Source organism: Pelmatolapia mariae, linkage group LG8, assembly GCF_036321145.2.
Source record: "Pelmatolapia mariae isolate MD_Pm_ZW linkage group LG8, Pm_UMD_F_2, whole genome shotgun sequence".
NCBI lineage: Eukaryota > Metazoa > Chordata > Actinopteri > Cichliformes > Cichlidae > Pelmatolapia > Pelmatolapia mariae.
In genome coordinates, this window is record NC_086234.1 from 21,004,318 (window position 1) to 21,027,675 (window position 23,358).

General features: G+C 39.7%; 2 protein-coding genes across 3 annotated transcripts; both read right to left on the minus strand.

Annotated features, from left to right (window-relative positions):
• Positions 1 to 1,764: 1,764 nt before the first annotated feature.
• tom1l2 (target of myb1 like 2 membrane trafficking protein) lies at positions 1,765 to 16,610 on the minus strand. Of its 2 annotated transcripts, XM_063481505.1 has the most exons (15): positions 16,512 to 16,610; positions 16,021 to 16,105; positions 15,211 to 15,289; positions 14,746 to 14,895; positions 13,313 to 13,447; positions 13,037 to 13,183; positions 12,070 to 12,186; positions 11,746 to 11,879; positions 11,525 to 11,576; positions 9,177 to 9,345; positions 7,051 to 7,177; positions 6,866 to 6,941; positions 6,047 to 6,106; positions 4,590 to 4,626; positions 1,765 to 4,481 (listed from the first exon to the last, which is right to left on the minus strand). In XM_063481505.1, exons 1-15 carry the CDS (start codon positions 16,561 to 16,563, stop codon positions 4,333 to 4,335), a joined length of 1,569 nt encoding a protein of 522 aa, XP_063337575.1. In that variant the 5' UTR covers positions 16,564 to 16,610; the 3' UTR covers positions 1,765 to 4,332. The 2 variants fall into 2 exon arrangements, with proteins under 2 accessions (XP_063337575.1, XP_063337576.1); XM_063481506.1 differs by lacking the exon at positions 6,047 to 6,106.
• Positions 16,611 to 17,026: 416 nt separating this feature from the next.
• atpaf2 (ATP synthase mitochondrial F1 complex assembly factor 2) lies at positions 17,027 to 23,151 on the minus strand. Its single transcript, XM_063481508.1, has 8 exons — positions 22,839 to 23,151; positions 22,702 to 22,746; positions 22,434 to 22,582; positions 22,098 to 22,195; positions 21,240 to 21,320; positions 18,534 to 18,646; positions 18,183 to 18,298; positions 17,027 to 17,834 (listed from the first exon to the last, which is right to left on the minus strand). The coding sequence occupies exons 1-8, from the start codon at positions 22,954 to 22,956 to the stop codon at positions 17,697 to 17,699; spliced, it is 858 nt and encodes a 285-aa protein (XP_063337578.1). The 5' UTR covers positions 22,957 to 23,151; the 3' UTR covers positions 17,027 to 17,696.
• Positions 23,152 to 23,358: the final 207 nt, after the last annotated feature.

A 23,358-nucleotide genomic window follows, 5' to 3' on the forward strand; every position in this document is an offset into this window, starting at 1 on the left:
AACTCTGGTTTTACCTGACCTATCAACACAATTTAAAAACTGGTATAAAGTCCACACTTTTCCCGTCATTTGTTCCGTCTGTCCTGCTCACGTCTCCAATGGTTGTACACGTTGTCATTAACGTGGCTTCACTCCACATCAGCCACGCCGCTTTGCTAGCTAAAACACCGGTGTCAGCACATAAGGACGCTGTCATAGCCTGTCAACGACGTTGATTAGCTGCATATATACGAATGTGAATCGCATCATTGGCTGGACTATGGGATAAGGTGGCATCGTTCTAATCCCATACAGGAGCAGCCAGTCACTTACTGACTAACACTGCAACACAGAATTGTTAAAGTTTTAATTTTAATTTCAATTCAGGTTAGATTTTTTTTTTTTTTGTGCGCAACGCAGATTTTCTGTGCGCAGAGACCGTGCCAGCAGTGCGCAATTGCGCACGTGCGCAGCTTAGAGGGAACATTGAGTGGGAGTAAATTGTGCATTTACGGAGCCCATATTCAGCAGCAGTAGTCTCTAATGACTGTTAAGGCAGCAGCATCTGGGACTGACTTTTTCAGATAATGAAGGAGCAACAATGTAGTTTGTTAATGTTTTTTTAAATAGCTGTGGACCAGTATTAACTTTTGTTTTAATGGGATTTGAGAATATGGAAAATGACATCATATTTCCACTTAATACTGTTAATGTAGTGTCTATGAAACAAAACACAAAACCGTACAGAGAAAATGGATTAATGGAATACAATATATTCTAGAGTACACAGGTTGTTCATTATTTTGAATTTCTCCTCGAGATAAACTTTACGCAACATCACAGCAGGGACCAGAGTTAGGCATAAAGCAAAAGTGCTGCTGAGCTGATGGTCCAAGAGGACTAAAATAAAGCTGGCAAAATGACTGAGCTATCATGTTTGTGATAGACTGTTGTAACATGCAGTGGAACTACAACGCGCCACAGCACTGTGTCGGCACTTCCTGCAATTTATACGGCTAAACAGACCACCGTTTGCGTTTGTTTTCTTGGTAAGTGGACGTTTAGTGTTTTTGCCTGTGCCGTGACCTCAAGCATGTGTGCCATGAGGTTCCACGGTGCAGCCACCAGGGTGTGCTAGCTAACCGCCTGTGGAGACTTGAATGCCAGCTAAGTCCAAGAAAACTGGATCCTCAGTACAGCTTTTCGTCAGCTCCTCTAATGTGACCCAGTGGCTGTGCACACTCAGAGTCTCTGCAACACACGTGGGGAAAAAAATGTAAGTGAATGTAGTATTTGGCATAATTAACTCTTAGTTTGTATAAGAAAGGTAGTTGAATACATAGTCAAAGTAGTGACATGCCTCCACCCAAAACAAATGACCATCTGAGACCAACAAGATGCACATGTTGAATGTGCTACTGACAAAAATAACTGATTTCAACCATATTAGAATATGTCTTCCACATTTTTTCAGTGAATTTGTCGTGAAGTGTAGCCAGAGGTCTCCAACACAAAAACATCCATTTGCCTCTGAGAGAAATCCACTTTTAGTTAGCCACTCACTGTAAAAATGCTACAAACAGACGTCCTGTATATTTCAGTGTACTGTGTGACAGACACACCCTTGTTTCTTGACCAGGAAATGCTCCAGTGACTGAAGCCATATTTTGGGATGAGGGGATTCCCTATGAACAGCGGTTAAGCCCCATTGGTGTGGGGCCCATTGCACTCTAGGAAGAGATCGAGGTGCTGGATTTTCAGCAGACACAAAAACCACACAGCAGATCACACTGCTATTCTTTTATTAGAGATCATGCATAAGTCAAACAACACAAAGAGAAATGAGGCAACTGAGGAAAATTAGCAGTCGTACAGCACAGCCTCCATTATCGGCATTGCTTTTTGTATATTCCAGTGACTAAGAAACACGTTGTTCTTCTGCAAAGCAGGTCTGAGATGACTCTCTGGCAACGTTATCAGTACGCTGGGGTTCAGTTACAAATCACTGACAGAGCTCACACAGAAAAAAACCAAACAGGAGAATAACATGTATTCATTGAGCTCACATTTGGAGCTTTCTTAGTTTAATTAAAAAAAAAAAAAAAAATTAACTGAGATTAAAATGTTTCAGCGTCACACAACAGACACACAACACTAAAACAAGGAGACAGAAAGGAGGGAGAAAGGAAGCTTCCCTTTCAAAATGTGCAATGATGATGCTTTGTTCAAAGTGTCCAAACTAAGTTACTTTGTGTCAGTTTTTTTTTTTCCTCCATGTGCTGGTCAGTACATAAAATCTATTCAATATGTATCCTTCATGAAACAAAATGAGACAAGTAGTGTAATTCTTTAACAGCTACAGACCAGTGATGAAACGCCTCCATGTGTTTACCATCCTCCACTTTCAGCCACCGAGGATATCCACATACCCAATAAACCCAATCATGACAAATTAAATACACAAGCCAGCAACAACGTATAAAACAAAGAAAAAAAAAAAAGAAAAAAAAAAAAGAGGAAACCTAACTACATAAACAGAAGCCAGAAACACTAAAACATACACAATTTCCCATCTCATCCCTTAACACAGCTCATTTCCCATTTTAATTTTTCACAATAAAGTGATTTAAAATACTGATCTTTAAGAAAAAAAAAAGAAAAAAAAAAAACCACACAAAGGAAAAGAAATAGTGCTGAATAAATTATTCATATGCTCATTAATTAAATTAGGCTAAGATTCAGCTGATTTACAGTACAAGTTGAAACGCGGCCATCAAAGTGCACACTTGTTACGATTGTGTAAAATGTTGCATTTGTTATTGTCGAGAGCAAAAAGTCTCATTTGTAGCGTGACGTCTGCAGCGAGCTCATTTGTGACAAAACAAATCACGCTTGAAAGGTCAGGCCTTTAAAGATGGCAGCGTTAAGAAATAAAAAGGAGAAATGCACAAAAATAATGTGCAAACTGCTTCTGTTTTTATTTTTTAGGACATCTGTGAATTTAGAAAAAAATAAAACCAAAAAAACCCTGGATTTAAAAAATTAACGAAACACAAGAACACAGTTACCAGGACATTCTTCCTTCCACATCCCAAATGAGATCGCAAACTTGGTCCTCTAAGCTCCAACTTAAAAAAATAAAATAAAAACGCATACAGCACAATCTTCCCTCAAAACACAGTTAAAACCTAGAGCGAGTAAAAACTCCTGAACGACAGCAAACGTCTCTTCAGCTCCCAGCGTGCACCTTGGACAGCACTCATCAGAAGCCCACTCCCATCCACAACTCCATGACACTGCCTTCAGCATCAATGAAAATTAAACTTTATAGTTTACAAAACTATAGCAGCTTTCAGGCTAATGAATCTCAGCAAAATAATCTCAATAAATCTGTTGTGACCAGCAAATCATCGAAAAACTGCACGTACGTCTGTCACGGGGAATGAGAAGGCAAGGTAAGACTACACGTGTCTGGGTACGGTGCGCAACGACGCCAATCCGCAAAAACCGACATCCCTTCTTAACCCTCGTCTCTTCTAGCTTTTGTAAATAATCACATGTGTACAATTTTTGTCCCTTCTCTTGAAAAAGCTCAGCCCAATGAGGTACATCCCTACTGTCAAAGCAAGGGCAACATATATCCTTTTTCAAAAAACAAAAAAAAAAAAACTACATTAAATTACCATTTCTTACATACTTGTGTAAGCTAAAATATACACACAACTAATAAACCCGACATTTGTCATTTACAGATATACAATTCAACTTAAGACAGATTTGCAAAGGGACCGATACAAACACCAAAACCAGAGCCTCGTAGGTATGATCAGTGCTTCTGCAATTAAGGGGAATAAGTCTGCAACAACATCCATAATGTTTCTGCAGCGGTTTCTTTAACAGTACAAACTTTGTCTTGAGTTGAGGGATTGGATAGGAAACGAATTCCCTACTTATGACAAGGATTCTTTTTTTGCCCTTTTTTTTTTTTTTTTAATACAAATCTACATCTGCAGTCCACAACAGGAGATAATTTACACCAAAGGGGGGGTAGGGGTGGGGGGGACCTGCTGCCTCACCGTCTCTAACACTGCTCATCGAGTGGGATCCATCTCATTTTGGCGTATGAAAATAGGACATTTTCTTTTCCCTTTGCGTGAGAAATTAACAGAGAGTCTTAACATAATTATACTGATCTCATGTGCAATTTCCTTTAGTGTGGGTCGAGTAGCGCTGCGATCAATCGTTAGCAGAGGTGGGTGTGATTCAGTGTCGGGTCGGTCTCTCCTAAGGTGAAGCTGCATAGCTGGTCGGGTCTAAGGCTGGAGGGGAAATCGGAGGTCAAAGCTGGGAGGTCTACGCGGCAAACAAAGTGTCCTCCGGTCTTTCTGGCTTTTTGCGGCTAGGGGTTCCTTGCACTGCTCCTGGGTTACCACTCGGGGGCGACGGTAGGCTGGGGACCCTCTCAACAGCTTTGGCTCTCTCCTCAAGGAACTTGTCAAATTCTGGGGGCAGAGACATAAAAATTAAAAAAAAAAAAAAAAAATGAATGTGTTCAAAATACAGCTGGGGGGAGCTGGAAGTGTTAGAAGAGAAGAATCACAGTGTCATACCTTCACTTGTGACGCCTTCCTCACCTTCATCTCCTTTCTGTTGAAAAAGGAAAAACCACCATGTCATGCCTGTGAGGCGATTCTGTGACAAACATTACCCACTGCAAACCAAAAGCCAAATTATGACCCCTTGACCAATAATCTGATTCAAACCACATTAAGAAACAAACAAGACACAAAACCCCAAAACTGACTTACCCGTCAAATTTCACTCATAACAAGAGCCACTTACCCATCATTAGCACTGACCAAAGGTTGTGAAGGTAATATTAGAAGTTCTAATGCACTCTCATTGTTCCCCAACCAAAACACTTGGCACACAATCTGATAAATTTGTGCAACATCAGCACAAATTTGCACAAAATAAGCACTAAAGTCTTGGAATGCATTATTACTCATTCTGGGTCACAAACACTCGCCCAGATTAGATAAATAAATAATATCGCTCTATAACAGCTCTGGCAGTTTAGATGTTTTGGCTAAAGCAGACCTATTCTGGTGGATTGTCATATACAGCATAGCAAAAGTTTTTTTTAAACCATGAGGTTAACATACAAACAGGTCATCCTTGGAGCCAAATGCTCACTCTTCAGATTACACTATAACAAATTCAGTTTTCCTCATATGGTCATCTGAAGCAAAGAAAAAGCTTTGAGCTCAGCACCCTCCAAACACCTGATGGGCCTGACAAATGTTTTCAACCGGCTAGGCTCAAAGATTGGGCAACGATGAGGAAACAAAACCACAAACTTTAAATAATATTTGAATTGGGCATATACAAAGCAGCTTAAACCACTGTTCAGGCAGTTAAACAGTATTGTTGGTGTGGCTATTTTAGCTTTCAAAACAGTTGTAGCTTATATCTAAGCAGCCTTTTATGTCACTAGTGGACCTTCAGTAAGGTGGAAAAGGCTCTGGGTTGACTGCAGTATGTTTATTACAGCATGACTTTTGCTTTAAAGATGAGAAATTGTTTTTATATCAGGTTTTTTTTCTGAACTGTAACACTGCCGGGTGCTTTCAGGGACAGTAGATGAACTAAGGAGATATCTATAAGCCAGTCCAAGCTAAATAAGGATTTTGTGACTGTAACTAATGCAAGGCTATTAAAGTGCAGTAACAATGCTGAAGGGAAAAAAATGCATAATAGGTCCACTTTAACTCAAAATAAACAAAATTTTGCATACATTATTTGCATTCAAGACCTCATGCCATTTTGCCACAGTCTCCCATAATTATATCAGTCGCCCCTCACACAACACTGTTAGTAAAATTTCAGTGAACTAAATTAAAATGTGATCGATCAGTCAGGAAAACACCATCGAGTAAATGTGTTAATTTCAGGCTTCAAAAGCCAGTATGAAATTTAAAAAAAAAGGGGATACGACAGAGTGAAAAAAGTAAAGAAGCAAGCATAAATGAACCAAAAAAAAAAATAAAAATCATGATGGGCTCACCACGTCAGTACTCAGCCACTCCTCTATGTCATCCATGACAGAGGACTGGCCTCCGACACCCTATGGGGGCAGCATCGAGACCGCCACAGGTGGCCAGAACAAAAACAGAAATGAAATCCCACCCCAAACACAACAGAAAATGACTTAAGTGAATGTCAGTGGTAACTCAAATTCAGCTTAATACAGTTGTGAGAAAAACAAATGAATAAACCGAAATCAGTGTTTGTGATAAAGCTATGAGTGCGCAAGTCATACAAAAACAAATCTAAGTGCGGGTTAAGCTGGGAAGACAGAGCCATGCTAGTGAAAATGAATAAAGCAAGCCGCGGTGCAGAGACACCATGGCCAAAAAAACCCCCTATCATTAAATAAATAAATAAAATCCCACTGGAAGCTCTATAGCATAGCTATTAATACAGCTAGCATAGCATTTCTTTCCTTTTTCTCAGAAGATGACAAAGCTGAAAACAACTTACAACTCTAGTTAGTACTGCATGAAAGACAAGATCCATCTCCCTACACACCTCATAAAAAATTATTCATTTTATCAAAGAAATTAAGAAGACGATGCACAGCTCCAGTGTTCAAACCCTCTCTGTTAAGCTGTAAGATGTAAATAAACAAAGAAACTATATTTCTCAATTTATTTATTTTTTTTTTTTTTAAGGGATTAGTCGCATCTAGCAGCAACAGTGCAAGCAAGAAAAAGCATGTCAGGGTCAGAAAGCGCACAAACACAAATATTCAGTATCAAAATTCTCCGACAGACTTTGACAACACCGACTACGAATTAAGGCCCAAATTGTCACTGAGACTCACCCCTCCAGCAGCTGTCTGTACAACATCCAGAGTGGGAGGAAGGCCTTCAGCGGCCTGGGTGTTTTCTGATGCAGTACTGAGACAAGACACATACAAGCAAATGTTATTTGCCCACTTTTAACAGAAATAAAAAGGAAGTAGGTTAAATGCCAAACTAAATTTGCCACTCCTCATTGGATTCTTACGCCTTCTGTGGCTCTGACATGGTTCCGGTTCTGGTTTGAGCAAACACATCAAAGTCATCCTGGGAAGGTGGAGGCTTACAGCTGGACAGGGAGCTCAGAGTACTGCTCACACTGTCTGCTCCCATGTCTGGAAGAGACAAAACAAACAAACCACCTTAACATCGAGCTAACAAACTGCACAGAAGAGAATCAGACTTCACAAAAATAAAAGTAAAGAGAAAAAGGTTGTTTCTACTGAGATTAATTTTAAGAACAGTTTGGATCCGAACAATCGAGAACTAAAGTTATCTGTTGCACTATTTTGATTTATTTTTGACAGTCTTACATCAAACTAACCGTCTGTTCTGTGTGTGCATGTACCATCGCATCAGACCACACAGATCCCTTTGTGCTATGGGAGAAATTAAGCTTTAGCTTGTATACACGGTAAAAGCTGCAGAAGATATAAAGGAGAAAGTTGCCTCTGTTTTGAGTCAGATAGGAGAGCAGAGTGTGTGGACTCAGCAGTGATGCCTTCAGTGACACTCACATGACTGAGTGGTGGCACTGACAGTAGCAGATACAGGAAAACAACTGACAGTGAACAAGAGTTATATGGTACATTAGTGATAACTCGAATTTTGTGAGTTATTGAATTTCACTGTTAATGGCTCCATATTATAGTGGTTTACACAATGGGCTTTTCCTTGAATTACACTGTTAACATTGTGGTGAGCTGCAAGTCTGTCCAGAGAAAGACTACTGAGACAGCTTGAAGTTCTCTGCACACACAATGAAGGGGAGCGTCACTCTCTGCACACCTACCTGAAGTAACCCTGGGTATGGTACCCACTGCACCCACAGTGTCACAACTTCACTAGGCTAACGTGAATTTAAATAAAGCACAACATGAGAAAAATAACTATATGGTAAATGGCCTGTATTTGTATAGCGCTTTACTTAGTCCCTAAGGACCCCAAAGCGCTTTACACTACATTCAGTCATTCACCCATTCACACAAAGCTACCCTGGGGCGCACTGACAGAGGCGAGGCTGCCGGACACTGGCGCCACCAGTAGGCAACGGGTGAAGTGTCTTGCCCAAGGACACAACGACCGAGACTGTCCAAGCCGGGGCTCGAACCGGCAACCTTCCGATTATAAGACGAACTGCCAACTCTTGTGTCAGAGTGAATTGTTAAATGTTTGTCATTTTTATGCTTACCATCCATTTCTACATTGTTTAACTGTGGGATGAAAGCAGTTCCACAGTCCCCCTCCCCAGATTCTTGAGGTTTTGGGTGAGGGGCTGTAATGTTTTATTACAGACACATCCTATCTGGAAGGTCTGTTTGATGTAAGCTTCCTGCCCAGCAGGAGGTCTCTCTCTCTCACACACACACACACACACACACACACACACACACACACACACACACACACACACACACACACACACACACACACACACACACACACACACACACACACACACACACACACACACATATACATACAGTGCCTCGTCTTTGTAACCAAGGGGGGTTAAGAGGGGAGGTACGTGTTGTAAACTATTGTGTGAACTGTAACAGTTTGTCAATAAATAGCTGCGAGGGAAGCTGCTCTTTGAAGGACTTTGGGCTGGAGACAGGTTAGGAGCGTGAGCTCCAAGAGCTGGTTCTTGACCAAAGGCCTCCCTTGCGCAAGTAAAAACGATCGATCGCTGTTGCCTTGTTTTTCTTTCATGGGAATAAGTCCTGGACACAGCGGGGTCTGAGTTTAGACCCAACATCTTGAGCCACGATCGCCCTTAGACTGATGTCTTTACCTGTTCTTTGTTCGGAGGCTGGCCTGTATTTGGTTGTGTAAATTATTACAAGAGGGCCGGGAGTTTGTTAATCAACAGCACTTATCTGAAGAACAACATTAACTCTAACAGATCCAGACCCCCCCATACTTCAAGCTTTAGATGCTGAACCATTTACCAATCACTAACTTAAGTTTCTGAGTTTTGCTCCAATCCAAGACCATATGACTACTTGACATGAATTCAGCAATATGTTCTGAACAGGTTTGTATATGAATATACAGAGTAATGATGTAGCTAAAAATGTAACTATTGACTGTTTCAAGGGATTTAGTGCATACCGAGACCAGCCAAGCGGGAGGCCAGAGTAGCTGGGGAGGAGGGCCTTCCTGCAGGGGCTGTGACAGTGGGAGGCAAGCTGGTTGGGGCTGCATTTGGCATATTGCTCACCACAGCAGGGGAGCCTGGGCCGAGATCTATCAGGTTGTCTTCTGTAGCCTCACTGAGGACCTGGATGAAGGAGAAATGATGAAACAGTTTCAGGTAAAAAAATCAAAGGATTTATGATTTTTCGTATATGAGGAGCAAAATAATTTTGGGGGGGGAGGCTATTAAAGGCAGGGTTATTCAGTACTTAGCTTTTTAGTTTAACAGAACAAATGTGGGGAAAAAACGAAAGTGTTTAGCTTCAGGAGAGCATGAAAAATGTCTGTGACTCGGGGCAGCAGCAAATCAACTCAATTTCTGCAAAACAGTTTCTTAAGGGGGTAAAACAATACAGTTTTATTCTAGAGAAATAGTTATGCTTCAGTTCCACTTCATATAGGACAAATGCCAATCAGGCCATTTATCATGAACGTAGAGTGATGAAAACAACCCCCTTAAGAAGGCAGAAATACAGCGGGCAGGGAGGAGGGTAGACTGAATCTTTGGGCTCTGTGAAACTTTCTCTGTTAAGACCAATTTGCAGATCTCAAACCCTGACGGTCTGAGATGACGGAAAGCCAACATGACAGTGATTCTAGGGCATACATTCATTTAGGTGCCATCTTAAGCTCATGTCGGAGTCAGCCTGCCTCCAGGTTTCACATATCATTGGCTGCTGGGGGCTGCAGACTGAAAACATACCATATGGTTAAAAAGGTACCGCTGAATGCTGGCCCCATGTTCTTTAGTCATGTTTTGAATGTCACAGTTGGGTGACTGATCATTTAAAGGGGGGAGGTGACAATATTTTCATACTTGCCTGTTTCAGCTAGCCAAAGTAACAGAAGAACAGAAAAGAACAGAAAGGAAGACACAGTGAATACCATTAACATGCCTGTGTATGGACAGACTGTAAGGGCATGATAGCTATGGGAGATATATCATGCCTAAACAATCTGAAACCCACTAAGGTGGTGATACTGCTCCAACAGAAGATTCCCTTTTTTAGCACAAAATATTACGTTATCAGATCAGTTAGTTACTGTAGTAGGAAGTTAGAGGGTAGCTTGGCTAAACTTAGAGGTAATGAAGGTTTGGGATAAATCAGGATCCAGGAAATTCAAAAGGACTTTTTAACAACTTGATATTTCAAGTCACATCATCCAGAAAACATAAACAAATCCAAATTCAATTATTTCTTCTATGAAGGAAATTTCCAGCTTTGGCAGCGGTTTACAGCCTCACACTCATTTTGAATCCCATTGATTATAATTAATGAAAAAAAAAAAAAAAAACTATTATTCTGTTTCACAATAGTGTTCTAACTCACTGTGCCCCAAAAATGCACCTTTACAACTGTTTGTGTCAGTCCTTAAAAGCCTAAACTCGCTCTCTGTTTAATTCAGTTCATTTATAACGTCTATTAATTCACTTTGATATATTTTGAATGTTTTAACTGAACAAATCGATGAGGTTTCTAAACGTAATGTGCAATCGTGTCAATACTTGCCCAGCCCTACATTCTACTATAAGGAGCTCCAGTCATGTGATCGATGGCATATTAAGTTAAGGAAGCAGCAGAAAACAAATTTGCTATTTAAACATTGTTTCTTTTTTTTGCTGATAGGTTTGAAACACAGCAAGGCAGTAATGTACTTCAGTGACTAATTTATAGATATATGCAAGCTTTAAATAAACAACACACTGCTATTAGATATTGTTCTGGAGCATACTGCTTTGCGTCTTGCAAAGCAATGACTGGGCTGCTCGTTTTATTGTATTGTGCAATGAATAAAATACAAGCAGCCCAGCTCCAGCACAACAGCAATTAAATTTGCATTCTTTGCTGTATAATCATGGTCTTTGTTTCACTTACTCCACAGAACTTAAATACAGCAGGTCTGCTTGAACTATAGTGTAGAAATGCAATCTGACACTCGAATGAGAACAGAAAATCTAAACTAAATATAAATGTCTTCAAAGATGTCTCTATATTTTAATGTGAAACCAACTGCATGTGTCTTTGTTGGGTTTCCATTTAATTAGGCATGTACATCTGGTAAACAGCTGACAGATTTTGACATATAAAGACGGCACAGGAAAGCCTGACTGGTAATGTTAACATGCACATCCACACTGCAGACACTGAAAGGTGTGGATGTCCAAGAATGCACAAAATAAACAGTGCAAATTAGCTCAAAACATTCGGAGAGGAAATCCAGGAATTTTAAGTGTGATGCGATCACACTATGAGCTGACTCACCCCATTGTTTACACCCTGAGCTGAGGACCTTCCAGACCTGAACCTCTCATACCTAAAAGCAACAAAGAGATAGCATGAAAGGAAGGAACAAAACACCTGTAGTTTACCAAACTCAATTTGTGCTGAGAGGGTAAAAACAAGTTTGGCTACGTGCACGTTCTTGCACCCAAAGACAAGTTTACACCTGCATTTGCACAACATGTTTGCCTGCGTTTTCTAACCTTTCATAGCGGAGGAAAATGTTGTTGAGGTCGTCATTGACATGCAGCAGCTCCTCCGTTACTGCCTCATTAGAAACACAGGAGATGAGCTCCACTATTCTCTGCTGCATAGCTCTACAAGTCCTGTTGAGCTCCTACACAAAACAAATGTACACAATACAAATGCTTACAAAAACACACGTATGCAAATGGATCCCAGTCTGCTTTTGAGTCACATTTGTACATGCCGGCCTAAAAAAATTTTTAATAAATAAAGTTTTTACATTTGTTAATTTACAGATACTCAGATAACACACACAAATAAAAATATAAGTGGTGTCTTGCCTGTAGCAACTCGTAGTCTGAAGCGTCCTCCTGTCCTGGCACCATTTCGGTCAGCATCTCTGACATCACTTTAGTGTTTCCACGAACAATGTCCAACTCACTGCGTAGCCGGGAAATCTACATGATAATAGTACAAGTTTGCCTAAATGCTAGTACTTGGAAACTGGGTGATTTAACAAAAACAAAACTAAAAACGTAAAGCATAAATCACCTTAAGTAAAAGTCAATTTTATATTATTTCTATACATTTTAATTTAAAACACACAAGTATTACTGTGGTAGCGAGGAAAACCACCCGAGAATGATAATTGCGGAAGTATAAAGGTGTGTCCCCTTCAAGATCATCTCTTTGTGCACATTTGGACTGCTTTCTGCACTCTGCTTCCACTGTTCACTCTTGGACTTTGAAAGCAAACACCAACCTCTGTTTCAAGAGTGAGTGGTTTTCATTTGAAGGGCAGCACACGTGCTTGTTTTTCTGACATTCATTAGATTGTAAACTGGGAATTCCTTGCATAGTAACCTTCAGCTGAAACAGGCAGAACAGCAATGATGGTGAACGTGCTTTCAAGTTGGGTGGGGGGACCTTTGGATACACACATACTCATGACTCATCACTCACCAGATATACATCCATGTGATTGACAATCAAGTTTAAGGATGACCACTGCGACACAGTGGAGGAAAAGCCCAGCAGAGGCTTAAAGTCAAAGGGACACAACAGGACTTCTAGGAAGTAATCTATATTTATCACCTGCACTGAAACCAGTCCAGAGGTGCATAAGAAGATGACCTTGAAAGCTGGAGGTGAGGCAATTCAAAATTACAGAAAGATCGTTAATTGGGCAGATTCTTGGAATCTTGGTGTATACTTGAGAGCGGATATTAAAAGGAAAAGGAAAAACGTAGAATATCGTTGTTTTATAGGACGGTTGTAGAAAATGTGGTCATAGGATTACCACTGTACCTGTTCGGGTGTGGGATTAATGGCTCCGGAGGCATGAATGTTGGGGACTTGAGGGGTGGTGTAGACTGGTGGCACAGAGTGCTGTGTGGGCTGAGTAGTGCTGCTGTACTTGTGTAAGGTAGAGTCACCCTCTGGAGCAGTGGCTGACTAGAAACAACAGAGAAGGTGATAACAAACATATCATTAGGCAACATGTTACCTGGGAACGTAATCACAACAAATAGTTCTGGCAAAGAAACTTTAGCAAACTAGGCTGCCAAGCATGAGCTCTCCTACACGCTGAGGTGTATGTATAGGTGACAGCGTCTCCAGCTCTGACGTTGGGAACTCGATGCCTTTTCTCTTTAGCTCCTCGTAGATTTGAACCACACCCGTGAGGTCAGGACTGCTCCTGAATGCATCGGCCCACGCCTGGATAAAGATAACGGAGAGTAAAAAGAGTTAAAAAAAGAAAAGAGAAATGAGCGAGACAGACTGAAAAAAAAGAAAAGAAATTTAAACAATGGATAAAAGGCTGACAAGGCAAACAAAGCAAGTGATGCGCAGACAGTAAAAGGAGTCTGTTCTCTGATGATATTTGTTTGTCTTCCCTGAATACATTCAGCGAACAAACTACAAAGCGTTTGGCTTCGCTCTTACCAGAGGGTAAATTGGGCTCGAGCCATTACAACAGCTTAAATACAAGACAACACAACAGCCCGAAATAAATGCAGGTTACCAAAATAATCATAGAGCTTTTGACTTTAAACTTGTAAAAGCTATGAAATGTGCACACTTGCCAACTTTTATCAACTCCAAAGTGCACACATTCATCCCTGAGAGATGAAACAGGTGGTCAGGGAGCTGCACCAGCACAACCACAGCCTGCTGCCCAGCTGGGTTTTACCTCTCTTACTAATGAAAATGTCAACAACACTCCAGCTGCTGCATGAAGGGAGTGTTACGCCATAAATATTTCCCATGCACTTTTCCCAGTTGACCTTCAAGTCAAACTGGTTTCTCTGACTACTAAATCAACAAAAAAATACAAAAAAAAAAATCATCAAGCTTCTCTCTCACAACTACTGTATGCTTGTGCTCCTCCATGCTGTAAGCTGTGGTCATACAGCATCCCTGATGGAAATAACAGCAACACACACAAACCTTGCTGGGTTATCTGAGCTCTGACAGGTAACTAGAGCTGCTACTGGCTGAAGCCCTGGAGACAGTGTGCCTTACCTGAGACTGTGCCTGGGGATGAAAGACCACCTGGGCAGCCACCACAGTCGCAACAAAATCCACAAACCAACTGAGTCACAAATGATTAGGTCTCTCACAGTGACGTACATCGTTGCAGAAGCAAATATATTAAGGATGCGTGGTTTGTGAAATTTTGGGCCCTTATGATACAGATGTTTTAAATAATAATTTGATGCTCATTTAGTTTTCTTTAAGGGTTTCTACCACATAGTGTCTACATATATAACACAGCTGAGGTGAATCTCAATATTTGTTGGGAATTTACTAGGTCACCTTATTAAAATGCAATATTTAAACAAGGTTAAACATAATTTGGTCCTCCCCCATATATACACATGCTACTTTCCCTTTGTGCAGAGCTCCACATACACTGTGCACTCTCTCTGGAAGTTATATATTGTCATAAAAACAGGGAAAAAAACAAATACACGAGAATGCCAACTTTGTGCATTCAGTTCTGCTGTTCTTACCTGAATCAGGGCGAGTACTTTATCTTGAACAATGGTAGGTGGGTTGTTCTTGGGAGAGATAATTTTAACAAGCACGCCATCAACGAAGTCTCTGCTAGTCACTAAAGCGTGGAAACGATGGCCACAGTTCTTCACGCACGTCTCCAGAACCTGACAGATGCACAGACGCCATCATTGAAATAGCTCCTCTTACAGAGAGGTTCAGAAGTTTTGGAGCCAAGATACAAAATGGACATAATGTGTTGGACTAAAAACTGCAAATGCAAATTATGTTATGCAATCAACTTAGTACTGATAAATGCAACCATAATACTTTTATTTATGTTACCAATAAATACCAAAACAAAGCACCTTTGACCAATTAATTTGACTGTTATATAAGGAAAACCGATATTAACATTATATGCTAATATATTATATAAAAAGCATACATTAGCTGCTCTCCTCTTGCTCAGGTGAACTTACCGTTAAAGCCAGCATTACTTCCCTATAGTTCCGATTGCCATTTAGCCTTTTCTTCATTGCTCTAATGGCATCCTTTGGCCTGCATAAACACATACAGACACAAGTCAAAGCCCACATTAAACACACAAAAATACCACATTATAGCATGCCTGCCTGGTGTGCTTTTAATGAAATATGAAAACATGTCCCACAGGGAGGGACACATGATTTCTAATAAGCTGATAAATTAAAGCTTTAGCTGCCATTTTCAGTGGCACTGACAAGATGTCAGACACTGTGACAAACATTAGAAAGTTGAATATCAGAAGCATGAGTCAATAATTCTTTGATGCTGTAGCTGTTCTGCTCTAAGAAGTAAATTATTAACTTTGTCTCTATTTCCAACAGAGCAAACACGCCTTGCATAAGTGGATGTGTTACACCCATTGCATTCCTCATAGACAAAAGACAAGCAGACTTCTTATTACAGTACACTTCTGTAGGTTAGAGCCACCTAATCTTAAGTGCAATCCACTGATCAAACGTGGACTTCACACACCAGTTGCACACGTTCTGTACAAGGTTAATGAAGCAAAGAGATAAGAAATGAGGCCTCGCATAAATCTTCCTCATGCAGCCAAGGCTAGACTGGCTCACTTATGATTCGATGGTAGAGAAAAGGGGAAAAGATGAAGTACTTGATCGTGTTTGCAGCACTCCACAATGTAAAAATCACAGGCGCATGGACGGCAAAACCAAACCAGTGCACAGTTTAAACAGAATTTAATCAACACCTATGTGGTTATTCGTTGATTTTCACAATGTACTCACCCATCCTCTGTTTCATTGATGATGTCACATATTTCCATGTTGAGAGTCCAGTCTTCACTTTGTAGGGATCCATCAGTGGCTCTCTCTAAAACACACATGTACTTACATAAGGAAATCATCTTAATAACGTCTTAAAAACTGCGCCCCGAATATATGACGATGGCTGTTGGCTAGCTGTTAGCTAACTTAGCTGCTTGTCATTATTACAGATGCACACGTAAACGGCTTGTGCGAAACAGCTAATGGCGTAATGGCACAAAGCACACATTAAATTTGTTAACGGGAGAGCTTGCACAGTGACAGCAAATGTTGTAACTAATAGTTAGCTAGGCGGCTAACGGTGGCTTTCCAGCTGTAGAGAACTCATTCAGGGACATTAGCATGCTAAAGGTAGCAAACCCGTAAATGACTATTACATAAAATAGACACCTCTCTAAGATATACACATACATCTCTCCACAATGTCCTCTCCTAAATACTTATTTACGTACCAATGCAATGTCCCACTGGCGTAGTGTAAGGATTTCCCAAAAGGAACTCCATCTTGCTCGACAACAAACAAGTCAGTCCATGGGTTGATAACGATGATACTTGAGGAAACGGCCAGCAAGTCCCGCCTACGCATCAATGTAATTGGGTGAAAAAATCCAATGCTCCAGTGTGATTGGACAGCAAGAACACCCATTATGAGAGTTGGGCGATTGTAAATAAAGGGAACCTTTAATTCCCTTTATAAACCAAACTGATTTCTTATGGAAGTAGCATTAGCTCTTCTGTTGGTTAATGCAAACTTTGAATTGTTACTTTACGTTTTTACCCATTCCTGGTATTTTAAAAAAATATATCTTTATATTTATTATGATGATTATTAGTTAACTATAGAAAATATATGTCTGTAGTTATCTTTATCACTATAAAAGTGTTATATAAAGTTTATTATCAGATAAATATGACATAAGGGAAAATGTTTTGTGAAAAAATAAAGAATATGAATCATATCCACAAGCATGATGTCATTCCTTGATTTATATCAACTGTAATAACAACAATTCCTGTGAAGACTGCTCTTTGCAGAGAAGCTTTACTAATAAAGGCGTTCTCTCTACATTTTCAGTTTTACACTTCACCAGCAAAGAAAAATACTGTGACATACAGAACATAGTTAATTCATTACCAAAAAATAATTAGAATTCAGAATTTAATGAAGTTTATACTTTTCACATGTAATTGCCAGAGCCAGACAGCACACAGTGCAGTCAGTACAGACTGAATAGTGTGCAGTTAAGATGAGCATATCTGCTTTCCAGTAGTGACATTGTGGCTCAAAGAAAGAAAAACAAAATCAAATACGGAATTATCGCTCCACTGCCACAGAGACAACAAAAACCTTCACTATTCTTCTGAGGCAATGTGTCGCTGTCCAAAATGTCACGGGTGATTGAGAACCCACTGGAAACTCTGTGAAGGGTGTCACACTTGGCAGCTGCTACATGTAAACACTGCAAAAAGGAGAGCCAGCATGTTTTACTGGAGTGAGATGACTGCATAACAGATCACAACAGAGCAGCTGTCATTGCTAAACAGAACAGACAGAATATGCAGCCTTTATATGAATGCAGAGACATTTATACAACATAGGTGCTGGGGATGTTCTCAGTAGTTGATCCTAATCCTTTTCAGTCCTGCAGAAGTTTATGTTTGACAGTCGAACTCTCGGATGTGAGGTGAACAAAAAGGGCACCAGCAGCAGTCCGTGCCCTCAGCTCATACATGTCGTAGTCATGGGCCCACTCCACGTTTCCCCAGCGTCGAATCTGTGAAGGGGGGGAAGAGAAAAAGAAAGAAAGAAATACGTTAATAGGATTAAATAGAGAATATGTTAAGAGTGTTGGCCAGAAGAGCATCGTAAATCAAGACATTTGCAAAAAAACAAGCAAAACTTTCACGTTTTATACATTATGTACTGCCAGAGTAGGTGTCATGTAGAGCGTCAGTAAAGCTAAAACAACAAATCTTAGAAGCTTCTCGTAATGACAAATCCGGTACAAAACCAGTTTTGTCCAACTCCTCAGTTAAGCCGATACATAAACTGACTGAAAAAGGCAAAAATCCTCATGCAAGTAATATAAAAAAAAAAAGCATATGACTCAGCAATTCTCTACCTGGTATTCCTCCTCCAGTCTGGAGAGCAACACAGCCTGCTCCACGCTCAGGTGCCTGTCAATCATGCCCAGTGACAATACAATGGACTTCAGCTGGGTGATCACATATTCAAGTCCTGCACAGGAACAACAACACGCATGTAAAATTTAGTCAAATCACATATCAACCAAACCATGTGATTTAAACATCATACCATCTCCACTTCAAACAGCATTTCCCTTCCTCATCATCAGCTATGCTATTTATAGTTACCAAACAAGCAAAACATGTTAGATACAGGCAAATCCCATCTAAAACAAGGTCAAAAGAGTGAAAAAACAAAACAAAAAAAGCATATAGGTGTGCGTTACCTGTCAGAGACCAGAAGTTGTAAGACTTGAGATGTTGCCGTAAGGTGTCTTTGGTTGCCTCTGGAATCTCAGGGCCCAAAATACTGGCTGAGGAGCCGATAGTGACGTTATATCTGCAGCGAAGTTGTGGGGAAAATAAAAATTAGTAAAGCATTTTCAAACGAGAACGTCGATGATGTAGGAGCTCATCAAGCTCACGCGCCATCACACGTCACAGGTCAGTGTAATGTGTGAGAAAGTGATGCCGTTTTTGTATCACTGGTTTGTTTTATTGCACAAACTAATGAGATTTTAAAAGTCATATCCAGGGAAAATGAATCTCATTCTGCGCCAAACGTATGTGTTTGAGCTCAAGAGTACCATGACTACATGGTCAGTAGTAACTATGGCCACAAAAAGCATCATTAAATATCAGCCTGTCATAGATTTAATCATAATGCTGACTTTATGGTGTTATAAAGATTCCAGCCACACCTTCGAGTGGAGTCAGCCGACAGGACCAACTCCCTCCCTGATCATGACCAACAAGATCATGATCAGCACCACCTAAAAAGATACAAGTGGTGCACAACTAAGCAATATTTCAAGCTGTTACATCACGTGGTGTTTCATGTAGTCCTTTCTTTAACCTTAAGTTAACAGCTTCGCTAACTGGTTCGAACTGAATATTGTTCAGCACATCAGGAGTGAGATTTTAGTGAAACTGTAAGCAGTGTGCATGAAGGTTACACTGGAGAAATCCCAAATGGAGCATCTGAAATTTGCCAAAAGCCTGATGATTGTTTTCAATCATCAGGCTTGTTTTTTATAATTTATCATTTTAAAACATAATTGCAAAGATTTTGTGGTCTGAGCATGCTCAGAAGACTACATTTTTGAGAAAAAAAAAAGAAGAAGAATAAGGGCATTTACAGATGACAAAACTTATTTTATGAACATTACAAGCAATTAAATGCCAACAAGCACTCTGGGAGGAATAGCGATTCTTGTGAACTGTGAGCAGATGACTGTACAGACGAACAGATGGAGACCTCATCATAGCATAAGCTCATCAGCTAAAAAGTTGGAAAGAATGTAAAATATGAATCACTTTTCCTTAGATTTAACTGAAATATACAACAAATACAAAGTATCAAGTGTTGAACATGAGTAAAAAAATATTGTTCTTTAAAAAATTTTTTTTTTTCAAATTTCTACTTTTAACATGTTGTAGTTTTTCTAGTGGTTAACACATTTGCCTTACATGCAAAAGATCCCCGCTTCAAGACCAGAAGGAGACCCTTAATATACTCCTAGTGTCACTTCCAACACCAGACAAATGGGAGTATTGTGTCATCACAGCATCCATTAAAGATCTGTGCCAAATTAACATCTGGTGTGGTGCGCCATTGGGAGATAAGGGAGCAGACGAACGTGCCAACCTACCTCAGAAGCTGGGGGATTTCTTCTCAGTTATATAGCATATTTAAAAGATTTACAGTATCTGGAGATATCACATTCTCACGCGTAACTTTCTGCTTAGAAGAGAAGAAATACCCGCATATATGGCACAAGGCTAAAGAACAACATTAAATGGGTGTGAAATGGCTTAAAGTTCACACAAATCACAGCACTAAACAATCTGTAATCTGACCAAATGGATAATAGAAGCTCATTCAGCTTGTTATCAATGAAACGTTCAGAAACCACCATCAACACAGAAATCCCTAACAGCTTGGCTCCGTAGCAAGATTGTAAACTGGTTAAACTGGCCAGGCTACAGTCCAGACCTGTCAACCATGAAACAAATCTGGCCAGTGTCCAGGTTGGTATTCAAATAAATAAATTACTAGAAATTGCTGTTGACTTTTTTGCATTACTTTACTTATTTACTGCCCACAGCGAGTAATTCATTTATCTATGCAGGTGATAGAGATCAAGTAGTTAAACTACAGACAAGAAGTAATTACTAAATTACGAACTCTAATTTCCGGCTTCTAAATTCAGACAAAACTGAAGTGTTTTGTTTTTTTTTACTTTGTCCTAGAAGCATCACATGTAACCAGATATTTACTTGAGATGGTTTTAACTTGGCCTTCAGTAACACTGTGAGGAATCTTGGAGTCATTGTTGATCACAGCATGTGCTTCAGTGAGCACATTAAACAAAAATGTAGGAATGACTTCATTTATTTGTGCAATATTCCTAAAATTAGAAACATCGCAACAAATTTATTATTATTTATTATTGATACTGTACTTATTATTATCATAAGGTTGCCTTAAAAGCTGAATATCACAGCCAGAGTAGTGACATGACAGATGGCTGCTTCACCCTGAGCCTGGTTCTGCAGGAGGTTTTTTCCTGTTAAACGGAGTTTTTCCTTCCCACGGTCGCTATATAAATACAACTGAACTGATCTGAATCAGATACACTGCTCATTATAAGGCCTATGTTATTGCACAACATCATCTGTGTAACATTCTGTTAATAATATTACACAAAATCTTTATATGCCTGTATTTCTGCAAAAATCACTATTCAAATAAGGAGAACATACACAAGATTTTCTTGAACTATTCTGAATTAAGTGCAGCAATGTGAACACCACAGATGAGGCCTTTTACACTTATTGTTATTAGGAAAAGAAAGGATACTCCGAAAAGAACACGAAAATTTTACCTTCAACACTGCAGCATGTACAACAAGAGCTAAAGCTGTTCTTACCTTTTTTCAATCCACTGCAGCACAGGGTCCCATTCATTCTTTTGCAGCTCGACTAAACCATGGGGCTCATCTACTCTGTAACTACACAAAACACAAATCCTACAACATTAAAGTCACAATAACTCCAATCAATTGGTGGCAACTAAGCAACATAAAAAACATCAACTCAGAAAATAACCAGCTAAGTTTGTCTATAGTGTGTCAATGTCTCTTTATAGGTGTTAAAACACTGATTTTTTATTAATAAAATGAACAAATGAGTGGCTCCTATGAGGAAAATGCTTTAAAAATGTGATATTTAACAGTGTAACACAAGTAGATTTTATAAGCAGGTACAGGAGTTAGCTATCTATTTATTCTGCTACTGTAACAAAATAATTTTCTTTTTAAGTCAAATTGTAGAATTTTTCATATTTGTCTTTCAACACAATGTTGGCTTTAATTGTGATTTAAGTGACGCTGTTTAAGGAAAATACCTGAATAGCATCATAATTATGATCAGGAAAGCATACATATTTAAAGCTATAAAGAAACAACAATTAACTGTAGTGCAAATCAAACTGTTCCTAAAGTATCATAGCACTCTGCAAAAGGACATTTTTTTCCCAAGGTGAAAAAGGCAAGTATAAGCGTTACTGGATATTAATAACATAAAATAGTTTATTTCCTGTCTTATTTTGTATAAATTCAAATTTAAATAATTATCAGATGCGTATGTGGATCTGTGAATGCACATGGGCGTTCACAGGATATATGGACTATGTAGATGTATATACATGCATTTGCATATGAGTTTATGTTTGAAGTTTCAGAAAATTAAACAAACCTAAAATAAATAGAAATAAACAAGTGCCATACCAGATGGTGTCAGTCTCCAGAAACTTGAGAGCAGCGGTGATCATTTGTTCTTTGCTGCGTTGGGTGGGATTGTCGAGAGCCGTGTTGCACAGGGTAGTCTGAGGAAAGAGTTTCCCAAAATTAATATTACAGTGAAATTTTTGTATAAATATCATGGCAAAGTTAGTTTAAAGGTACACGTACTGCAAGCTGTTGGAAGATCTGGGTAACATTCCTTTTATAAATATGACCTATCAATCATAAAACTCCTCTCAAATTTTCCTTTTCTCTGAACATTATTTTATGTAACGTAGGTGCCACCAGTACTTTGCTACAACTCCATGTCAAATGCTTTACCAAGTGCATAGTGTAGAACTTGAGTGTGTCCCTTTGAGCATCCCACTCAGTTGCAACAGCGATGGCCAAGGCTTCATTTGGCACCGTGAACAGCTTCCCTCCTGGAGTTTTCAGCTTCCTTTGGTCCAGGTTTATCTCATATAAACCACCTATATAGAGATATTTTTCAAAAGAGATCCAGAATGACACAATCATAAAGATGGGGCAGGAAAACGTGCTTCTACAATACTATACTTGACTGGATTACTAATGACAAAACTACAGATACCTTCACTTTGAGATATGCTGACATCTTGATAAAATCTCTTCCTTTCTGGTGAACAGAAAAACGCCACATCAGGGTGAAATGACACAAATCTTCTGCAGATGACGGGAGCTTTCATTCAATGTGGTTATTGCTCTTACCTGCTGTGGCTGCGGAGTATCTCGCAACACATTCGTAGTGCTGATTTCTCGGGCACACTTTACTGAGAGAAAAAGCATTCCCAACCTGACTCTGAAGTCTAACTATACACCTAAGCATAGCGGAAAGTATGTGACGCTTTTAAGTAAGGCTGACTGAGAAGAAAACACACCTGCGAGATGTCTGTGTCTGAAACGTCCTCATTTAACAAGAGTTAGCACTGCACGCATATTTTCCTATTAGCATCAAGTCTTATTTTTAATCCATTTATCAGCTGCTCAATTCTTAAGCATCTCTTGTGTTCAAAAACACGCGTGTGACCTTCGGCGCTTGACAGCAGCGTAGAGGCTTCTAGTTTCTTTGGGAAATGTAGTTTAAGAAGCGCTTCTATACGTGCGCTACACACCCTTACACAACAGTTGGAAAACTACACCCAAATATTTCCACGAAACCTTCCGCATGTCGAACCAATGAGCTTCGAAGATGTTCGAAAGCCAGACTCAGTTGACCAATGAGAGCGGT

Excerpts from the sequence above, each read along its gene's own strand:
- tom1l2 (XM_063481505.1), bottom strand. The coding sequence starts at position 16,563 with ATGGAGTTCCTTTTGGGAAATCCTTACACTACGCCAGTGGGACATTGC. Across the intron at positions 13,448-14,745 it reads AAGTACTCGCCCTGATTCAG|GCGTGGGCCGATGCATTCAG; the intron begins GTAAGAACAGCA and ends ATCTTTATCCAG. Across the intron at positions 4,482-4,589 it reads GGAAGGCGTCACAAGTGAAG|AATTTGACAAGTTCCTTGAG; the intron begins GTATGACACTGT and ends CTCTGCCCCCAG.
- atpaf2 (XM_063481508.1), bottom strand. The coding sequence starts at position 22,956 with ATGCTTAGGTGTATAGTTAGACTTCAGAGTCAGGTTGGGAATGCTTTT. Across the intron at positions 22,747-22,838 it reads ATACTCCGCAGCCACAGCAG|AAAGGAAGAGATTTTATCAA; the intron begins GTAAGAGCAATA and ends TCTGTTCACCAG. Across the intron at positions 18,647-21,239 it reads CTGCAGTGGATTGAAAAAAG|ATATAACGTCACTATCGGCT; the intron begins GTAAGAACAGCT and ends ACTTCGCTGCAG.